This window comes from Leptodactylus fuscus, chromosome 2 (genome assembly GCF_031893055.1).
Source record: "Leptodactylus fuscus isolate aLepFus1 chromosome 2, aLepFus1.hap2, whole genome shotgun sequence".
Taxonomy (NCBI): Eukaryota; Metazoa; Chordata; class Amphibia; order Anura; family Leptodactylidae; genus Leptodactylus; species Leptodactylus fuscus.
The window spans coordinates 136,672,191-136,682,524 of NC_134266.1; the positions used below are offsets into that span (position 1 = coordinate 136,672,191).

Consider the following 10,334-nt stretch of genomic DNA (forward strand, 5'->3'; position numbering starts at 1 on the left):
ATCCGAACAGTGTTCGCTCATCTCTATTAGTAATGGATTAATACCATATCATATACCTTTAGCAGTGTTTGGAGTGATTTCTGAGTGTCTCTGGTTGCTGCTGCATCCTCTGCCTTCATTTAAACAGCGTAGCTTCCTGCTGTGTAGCTTCCTGTGTAGATGCTACACCAGTTCCCTCTCACTCAACCGCTCTCCTCTGTCACTCTGTTATAAAATCCTCCGTCTCACTAAGCCTAGCGATCCCACCCATTACTAGCCCCTCCCACCCCCATCTCACTAGCTAACGTATTCCGCCCACTACTAGAAGACAGAAAGAGGGGAAGAACCATTCCCCAGACACAGGAAGGCTTGGTAAGTATTGACGGAGATAGGGGAGGGGCAAGAGAAATGTTGACGTTCCGTTTCAGAAGTGGTGAAACGGAATGTCACCGGATTATCAGAAAGTGTCCTTGGGGTGGTCACATGACCGCTCCAGGGATATGGGTAATTATAGATTTTTTTCTTTTTAATTGAAGTGAATTAGACGTTAGACAGGGGGAAGGAGTTTAGTTTAGGAGTTAATCCTCAGTTTATCCCGGACAACCCCTTTAATATTTCCCAACCTGTACTACTTCATCCACAGAGCCTAGCGAGTTCAGTTAGATAATGCACTATCCAGGCCAGAAAACCTGATAGATTTATCTGAGGCATCAGCTATAAAGTCTGTTACTGACTTTAATAAAGGGATTCACTGTATAATTTTGTCTCTCAAGGTACCCCCTTAAAGGTGATTTTCTAATTCTACAAGGCAAACAAACAGAGTTCTGACCACAGAAATAGAAGCAATTTAGTTTATTTAGATTTATCATTGCAGTTCTCCAAATATTCTTCTAAAGACAACCAGCTTTACGGTCTGTTTCAACTGAGCTGCATCCTCAAATAGAAGAGCCACTTTTTTTTTTTTTTTTGTTTTAATCAACTTTGTCCACTTGTACATCTACTTTTGGGAAGTTATCATCCCAGGACCATCCCATTCATCTAGAAAAACAACCTACCTTAAAGAGGACCTTTCACCACTTTTGGGCACATGCAGTGCTATATACTGCCGGAAAGCTGACAGTGCGCTGAGTTCAGCACACTGTCGGCTTTCCCGATCCGTGCCCGGTGTAAAGAGCTTACGGTGCCGGTACCGTAGTGCTCTATGGTCAGAAGGGCGTTTCTGACCATTAGCCAGGAACGTCCCTCTGCCTCGCGGCGCCAATCGCGCTGTGCTGTGGAGCGGGGAGGAACGCCCCCTCCCCTCCCTGATAGTGCTCGTCTATGGACGAGCGCTGTGAGCAGAGGGAGGGGGCGTTCCTCCCCGCTCCACAGCACAGCGCGATTGGCGCCGCGAGGCAGAAGGACGTTCCTGGCTAATGGTCAGAAACGCCCTTCTGACCATAGAGCACTACGGTATCGGCACCGTAAGCTCTTTACACCGGGCACGGATCGGGAAAGCCGACAGTGTGCTGAATTCAGCGCACTGTCAGCTTTCCGGCAGTATATAACACTGCCTTTGGGAAAAATGGTGAAAGGTCCTCTTTAATTTGAGTGCCGTGTCACATCTAGAAATATTCATAATTTTGTGATAGTTGTAGCTTCAGTTAAAAAAAAAAAAAAAAAAGAAGTAACTTTTGACATATGTACAGTAGTTTTATTTCTGGGCCATCACATGGTATATAACACCCCCCCCCCCCCCCCATTTATTTTAGCTTCCCAAATGGTATTATATAACCCCCACACGCACACTTTTTTTTTCTAGTCACCCCCATACAATATATGACCCCCACCCCCCCTTTTTTTTTCCCACCCCAGTATATAAATCCTTGTTCATGCTGCTACCGCCGCCACGGTCCCCCTCCCGTGGTATATGACCTCTTTCTTATGCTGCCCCCGTCTCCACCTAGTATGACCCACTTTTTTATCCCCTCCATTTATGCCCCCCAGGGTTTAAAAATACTCTATATACATATACACCCACACAGTATATGACCCCCTTATTTTTCCCTCAACCCCACACAGAGTAGCGGCCCATAATTTTTATGCAAATGTCCGTCCACGCTCCAGTTCTGGCCACCCTCTGCTGCCACCTCCAGGGGCCACTGTAGCCGATACTGAAGAACGCCAGGACGCTGTAGCGATGTGACGTAACTGTAGCGCTGCCTAGAGGAGGCAGTGGAGAGTGGCCTGGACAGGTGAGTAAAAATTACCAGAAGCTGCTTATTGAGATAACACAATAAGAAGCTGCTGAAGTGAGTCACCCAAAATATCTAGGAGTGTCACCTTTGACAAATGTAGAACTAATTCTTTCAGAATGCCATTAACCAGAATGACCGTTTTGGTTTTCGATGTTAAACCACCAAACAACTCGTCCTGTATAGTTTTCGGTTTTACAACATATGCAATGTTCATGGTACACTGTACCTCCTGATTTAAGGAATCTATCTCCTTAGAGGAGTAGTAGTATTTTCTATCTCCTGGTTCAATGGGAAGAAACTCAATATCTGCAGGTTCTGACCAGGAAAAAGGTTACCTCAGTTTCAAATTCGGAAGATTCTAACCGCTACAGTTTAGGTTTACTTAACCAGAGGTTCCCCCCTAAAGAAACCGGCAGAGTTTGAAGGCTAGCTTCGCTAGCTTCCGAAGCTTAGACTTCTTCCCTAATAAGGCATCTCAGATCTTCCATAAAAGATGGTTTTTCTAACAATAAGGGCTGGGCAATTATGACCTGAATCAAAATTAAATGGCGATTAATTAGTCATTTTACCTTGATTACAATTAATAGTAATTATTTCGGTCACACTCTTTTTACAGTATGACTAAGTGTTGGGTGAACCCCGAGTTTACTTTGCGAGACTCGCCCATTGGTTTTGAAAGTACCGAACATAGCCAAAACAAAACCTTTATTATGTTCTGGGGTCTCTTCAGGCACCCAAGTATAATGAGCAGAGGGGCAGGAGAGGTGATCACATATAATCAGTGTTACTCACTTCTCCGGGTCTCCCGCTCAACTCTCTGGTGTCAGCATTTTTGGCTGATGGCAGACCACTGATTGGGCCTCAGTATCATATGGAGTCATAACACATAGACACAAGTAAGTATTGCAACACCGTGTGACCGTTGTGACCCATTCACAGGCCTCAGCAGTCCCTGACATCAACCAGAAGCACCAAAGACACCAGGATGTCACACCACAGCCCAGGAGAGGTGTGTAACAATGATTTTTTTTTTTTTTTTTTTTAATTTGACCCCTGCAGGGACAGGAAACCCTGATAGGAGAATGCAGTGGTGGAGGTTTAACCTCTCTCAGTTCCTATCCCTACAGAGGTCAAAGGTTATCATCCACTTAGTGCTGTCATGGGGGATGTTATGGAAATATGCATTATGAAGCTCTGTACACAAACATAAAACAATACTGGTGTCAGCAGAATATGGTGGTTTATTTTTTAAAGGGGTTGTTTTGGCTGTACAGTTTACATTTTAAAGAAAAAAGCCCGTAAGAATTTTGGTACAAACAAACTCCAGTTTTTAACATCTGTTACTAGATGCTGCTACACTGACTCCAGGGTAGCTGGAACTTTATATGTTACTCAGGCTCTGTACTCCCAAGTATGTTTTTGTCTTAAATTTCCCATAGCCTGCAATACAGTTTATCAGTTAGCTATAGAGGCCTGCAGGGATGGGATGGGATGGGAAGGGAAGGGGGGGGGGGGGTTTGCGATTCAGAGCTCCACTCAGAGGTAGAAAGTGGCAGATCTTAGAATTACACTCCTTGCTTGCTGCTGCCTGACACTACAGAAGCTAACCAGCACATGAAGTATCAAAATTCACACAACTTATTGCTCAGAAACAATGGGGGCTAGAAAATAATTAATTATAACTGTGTCCCAGATTTGGCAGAGGTGCTGAAAGATCCTCCTTACCGGGGCCTTGTACACAGAAAATATGTTAAAAGGTCTATTCAAAGTGATACTCTGTAAATTCTAAAAAGAAAAAAAAAAAATGACACCACCACACACACACACAGTTCAGTGATTTATTATTTTTAACTTATAGCTGGCACCAACAATAGTAGCAATGACCATTATCATTTCTGCACAAGTAATAAGCATGATTACTAAGAATTTTAGTGAAGGACCTGATGCCGGATCCTCCATCAAATATGCCGTGGCTACTATCTTTTAAGTGGTCTTTAAGCTTGAATGTCCAGGCAAAACGTACGTTTTGGTTTCAGAATCCAATAAAATCAATCACAGGCTCCCAATTTTTGTTTTACCATAAGATACTGTGTAGAAAAGAAGAGAACATTACATTATTTAAATGAAGAGAAGCCACATACAGCTGTAAGTAGTGCTCAGAGGAAGGCAGATCTATTAATATTAGAAGAAAAATTCTACATTTTCCTAAGCAGTGTAACAAACTTTATCAACATCACCAACAAAAAAACGACATTGCAATGTGTTTATGAAATGTCAGATCCAATTTTGCTCAACAATCAGAATTTTACAAATTAAGAAGTTAAAGCAGAAAACAGACCTCCTTAAAGGGATTCTACCATTAAAACAACTTTTTTTCTAATTACCACGTCGGAATAGCCTTAAGAAAGGCTATTGGTCTCCTACCTTTAGATGTGGTCTCCGTCGCACCATTCCTTAGAAATACCGGTACTTACCAGTATGCTAATGAGGTCTCGGCAGCAATGGGGGCGTTCTTCTTCTTCATCTGCCTCCTCCCCTTGTCTGTCGTCTTCTTTCTTCGTCATGTCTGACGCCTGCGCAGTCAGCTCTAACAGGGTCTCGCTGTCAGAGCCGACTGCGCAGGCGTCAGACATGACTGCCGACTGCGCATGCTCAGTATGGTCCGTACAGCCCTCCGACGCGCGAGTGAACTCATCCAGGTGTCGGAGGACTGTACGGACCTTACTGAGCATGCGTAGTCGGCTCTAACAGGGTCTCAGAGCCAACTGCGCAGGCGTCAGACATGACGAAGAAAGAAGACGACGGACAAGGGGAGGAGGCAAATGAAGAAGAAGGACGCCCTCATTGCTGCCGAGACCTCATTAGCATACCGGTAAGTACCGGTATTTCTAAGGAACGGCGCGACGGAGACCACATCTAAAGGTAGGAGACGAATAGCCTTTCTAAAGGCTATTCCAACATGGTAATTAGAAAAAAAGTTGCATCCCTTTAAGATATATTAAAAAGTCTCTTCTGTTCACCTGTACTAATCATTTACGAAAAATCTGTTTATAACTGTAGATACGCTTTTAATAAAACTAGGTAGACATAGGAAAACAGTGTTACTGCAAAGGTTAAGCAGAGCAAACTAAGCCAACTAGACTTACATTCTTTCTACTAGAAATTGCTTGTTGCACCCACAAGATCTCCATAGCCAAATGACTTCTGTGTTTTCTTAGCTCACTCAGTGGCTTTATATCGAGTTCTAAGAGAAAGAAAAACATAAAGATGCCTGTAAGATAGACAGTAGACAATAATGTGTAAATGTATGTTTCAGTGATACCTAACATACAGATTTATTTTCTTACTGTACAAGTTTGTTACTTTGTGAGATCTTGACCACTTCCGAAATTTGTGTTGTTTGTGTATGTTTATCTATGAAAGCACTTTTTTTTTATATAACACCAAAATCTGCTGCAAACATTTTTTACCCCCTTTGTCTGCACTCATTTTTAGCAAACTAAAATATATGGAGAAAATGCTGGTGACAAAAGCAGTGGTAAAAACAATGCCTTAACTACACATTGACCAAGTCTTGAAGTCCTTTATTTGATGTGTGGTCATTTAATGCAATCAAGACAGGCATTCCAGGCCCTTACATTATGCTAGTTTGACAGGGAGAGAGCGAGAGAAATATTTGGAGAGTGAGATATAGAAAGAGGGCACATGACCAGACCTACAGTAGGATGGTTATTGTGACTAACTGTCTGCTACCTAGGCCATTCTGGCCCAGCTGTCAGAAGGTGTTGGGAGAAGTGTTTATGTGAGGGCACGCACACATGGCGAACAGGCTCTGGACAGCCCAAAAGTGGAGGATAGTTTGAGCTGGCAACAAGCAGCTCCCTTGTCTACCATATACACATGGGTGGAACCTTCACTACACGCCCTTGTTTCTGCCCACACCATTTCCAGGAAATTTGGTGTCAAGGCACCCAATACATGTCCTGCCATCAACAGCCAGCCACCTTTGACTTTGCTTGCATGAATGAGGAAAAACCTGCCCAGTCAACAGATTTTTCGCCAGACATTTATAGGACCAGCTGGAATGCCATCTTCGGCAAGGTATGCATGATCTACAAGCCCAGCTGCAACTTCTGAAGACAAATATGCTGAAGGAGACCGTATAGAACCTGCATGCCTTCCTGCCCAGCCATATGTCAACCTGTATCTAGGCTATAGGTGACCCAACAGAGTACTAGAGCCTACATTCAATTGTACAGGTTTTTTTTCAATAAACTTACCCCTTCCTATTTAATATCTGTGCTATTAGTATGGGAATTTCTGTAGTGAAACTGTCGGAAGGTTCAGCATCATCCCCTGACATTATAGGTTATTTCTACAGTCTTGTACTGTCTGGGGAGGACTAGGGGTGGAAGGGGGTATTCTCTACCACCCAGCATCATAGACGGCTTAATTTATTTTTTTTCTACCATTTTGGCTAACAGGAGAATGGACCTGTCCTCTTGTTAAACTTCCCTTACATAGGAGAGCATAGTTGAAAGACATATCCCCTTTAATGTTTAACCAATCACGTTTTTCATCTGTGGATCTAAATTACTGATTGGTCATGTACATGCAGACCCAATCATCTGTTGATGTTTAGGGATATCAAAAAGTACAATCACGTATTGCTAGTAAGGCTAGGTTCATATCTGCATTGAGAGATTCTGTCGCAAAAAAACAAAGAAAATCAGTGGAGAGAAAAAGTCCTGCACGCAATACTTTTCTCTTGGCTGCTTTCAGTTTGAAATCAGCAGACCCCATTATAGTTAATGGTGTCCGCTGGTGTCTGTGCGTAACTGCTGTTTAGTTGTCTAGCTCTCTGTGGTTTGGCTTCTCCGGGGGACCCAAACAACAGAGACCATGGCACATAGGTGAACTTAGTGTAGTTGTGTATCGAATGTGCTACATTGTATTGTATGTAACAATTTTATATGGAATAGGGATTGTATTATGCAAGTTTTAGCAGTCAATAAAAAGTAAATATAAATTACACAAAAACAAATCCTATGCTGTTCTGCCTCACCTCTATTCACATTTTCGTCACTCCATAATAAAGTGTCTCTTCTTGGCTCCAGAGTTTGAATGGTGCTCATTGTAATATCACTATCAAGTAAGCAGTGCTCTGTATCTGGATTAGAAATTGTTGACAGAACATCTTTACCCACACAATTTTTCTGTACCAGAGAGTCCTCTATCCGTTTGTCATCTCTATGACTGGTTTCTCTAATATCAGTCTCTGTATGGTGTGCCTCTTGTACCGGAGCATTAGTCTCTGTATGGCTGGTCTCTCTCACTGGACCATCAGTGAAGCTCTTTCTTTCTGGAATAACAGTATATGGAAAACATCTTTCGCTTTCTGCTTTGGTTCTCTGAATAAAGGGAATGTTCTTTTCCGGGTTAAGGGTCTCAATAAGGTCACCTTTCCTTGTCTGTACATCAGACCCTGGAAGGCAGGCATCTATTTTGGTCAGGTAACACTGCTTTCTTAGAGTCTGTACATCTTTTTCAATGTCAACCAAAGGTATGCTTGTTTCTGTTGTCTTTGTTTGCAGAGAGCCAGATGTTCCGTTTACTCTGGGAGTTATATTAGAAGTAGTTTCTCTGTGTCTGTGTGGTCTGGTTACTTGATCTTTATCCTGTGACCAGAAACCAAGAATTAGAGAAAAGTAAAATAATATAGTAACAAGTACAGTTACAATGAAAATACTCACTAAAGTACTTAACTGTGGGCTGGATAGGAGCCATTTTCCTGGGTACAGAACAACATCTTCTCCCTCTATCTCTTTCACCACCTCCAAATATTCCTGATGCACTCTCTGTAGCTTCTGGCGGACCAGAAAACCACGGATGTGTGCCTAATAGAGAACAAAAAGTGTCAGCAATTTAAGGAAGCATGCCTAACACCAAGTCAACAGTGACAGTAAGAATATCAATGATAAAACATCAGAATTCCATATAACTTAGAAGTGTGTGATCAAATGAATCTACAAACAGTTTATAAAAAACTTCTCAAAAAAGATAGATCGTGTAATGCTAATTTTCATACTGGTGACCTATGCACAGTATAGATCTGTGTTGGTGAAGCTATGGCACACCATCGCCCTGATCACTCACTAATGGGGAATCCGGTACAGGATTCTCAGTTAGTAATAGATTGCTTCTTTCAGCTTTATGTGCAAATAGACATACAGCTGACAGGTGTCAGTGTAGGTTGCGGGTCAACGGCTTACACCGACTGCAGAATGTAACCTCAGCCCCGACGCTGGAGCGATGATGTAAGTCATCAGACGGAGGACGCCAGGCTGCTCTTTGTGAGACTTCAGGTAATTGTAATACTGTGTGGGGGCCCACTGTAAAGCATATAATAGTGTGTGTGGGCCACTGTGGCACACAGGGTTCTGTGTGGGGGCACCTTCACTATTATACATCACACAGTATCTGTTCTATAGCAAACGTGATATTAGTACAGGCTGTAATAACATTTCACAATTACTATAAAACAGATCCTCTGTGATGTAAATAGTGAACATTAAAGGGGTTGTCCCGTCTCAAGGATCCTTTTCCTACTAGTAGCTTATGTAAATTGAAGGCTTTTCCTAAATATATTGCTTTAGAAATTCTGCTGTTTGCCTGCTATGTGGCCCTATTCTTTTCATTTATGTAGCCAATTCGGCTCAAGGACTTCCAGCGGAAACAGACAACAAAGCACCATGGATAGGAGAACATGCTTATTTTTTTTTCCACCTTCCTCGGCTTCTAGGTAAAAACAGTAATTCCTGGACAACCCTTTTAATCCATTACAAGGTATAAACTACTGCTACGACTCTCAAATTTTACCCAAGTTCTTCCGTTACGCTAGGTTCTCACTAATGTTTGGCTTGCTGTTCTTTGCGTCTGCTTGGGGGACAGAAAGCTGACCGGCTTAAAAAGCAGTTACCTGTGGAAAACCACAGTCTCCACAGCCTATAATGGGGTCCGCTGGGTTTCGGCCCGAAAAATACAGAGAGAAAAGTCCCTCTTACAGGACTTTTCTCTCTAAAATTTTAAGCTGGGATGGAAACCCTCAATGTATAGCGAGCGCTAGTGTGAACCGAGAGAAATCAATTATTTGCTTTTTAATCCCTTGTCATGTAATATACATTGAGCCTAATCATTGTGTTATGTATAGTATCCACTTCTACTATATTATACCATTGACTGGCTTTACTTTCAGCTGATTTATTGGTTGTCATTGTGTTGGGTATTACTATTGTTTGTTAGATGTATTATTAGAGCTCTACAAACTTTATTGCTATACATTTATCATGTCTCCTTGTAGACGTTTCTGGTCTCATGATACATACCTTGTACAGCTATAATGATCTCCCTATTCCCAGGGGAGGTAGCTTATGGATCGTGAGGCAGCTCTTCAGCCCTCTATTATACATTACCAGGTGTAGATAACAAACATAGATTTGTATGTAAATTCCCTAGGTGTCGGTACACCTTTAAGTGCGGGGAGTGTCCTTACAGATGTAACAAGGCTTCCGAGAGAATATGTGTTTATAGCCTGCTCACCTGCAAGAGTCGTGCGGCACTTTCCTCGGCCTCCATCTTTCAACCGCCGTCTCCTTAGCAACTATTCCGGGCACATACTGATGACGTCAACATATGTTCAGCGCGAATTTTCCCTCCTGGCGCTAGAGCTTAGTGTAAGGACGTAGGGGCTGACGAGCTATTGGCGGCCATATTTTAGGAGACCAATGATGAGCTGTACGTTTGGTACTTACAGATGTTATTACTTTCACAAGGTCCTACCAGTATCAGAGAATCTTATACGGCAGGATGTCGATTATCCGATCAGATATGCTGGCTTTAATCTTACCTCCCAACTTATCAAGAACAGAAAGAGGGACAAAACGTGCGGCAAATTTAGCCCCGCCCACTTTCATGTTGACTCCGCCCATTCTCGTTCCTTCTTCTTTTTTTTTCTTTTTTTTTCATGTGCCCCCACACAGTATAATCCTCCTACAGTCATCTGTAAATTATATGTTCCCTTGCATCTCTCCTCCAGTTTCATATACCCCCTTCATCTGC

At 42.5% G+C, this 10,334-nt stretch overlaps 1 protein-coding gene across 1 annotated transcript; it reads right to left on the bottom strand.

The window, feature by feature from the left end:
• Positions 1-4,082: 4,082 nt before the first annotated feature.
• Positions 4,083-9,883, bottom strand: IQCC (IQ motif containing C). Its single transcript, XM_075264708.1, has 5 exons — positions 9,816-9,883; positions 7,970-8,113; positions 7,282-7,894; positions 5,363-5,460; positions 4,083-4,303 (listed from the first exon to the last, which is right to left on the bottom strand). The coding sequence occupies exons 1-5, from the start codon at positions 9,849-9,851 to the stop codon at positions 4,265-4,267; spliced, it is 930 nt and encodes a 309-aa protein (XP_075120809.1). The 5' UTR covers positions 9,852-9,883; the 3' UTR covers positions 4,083-4,264.
• Between the last annotated feature and the right edge of the window lie 451 nt (positions 9,884-10,334).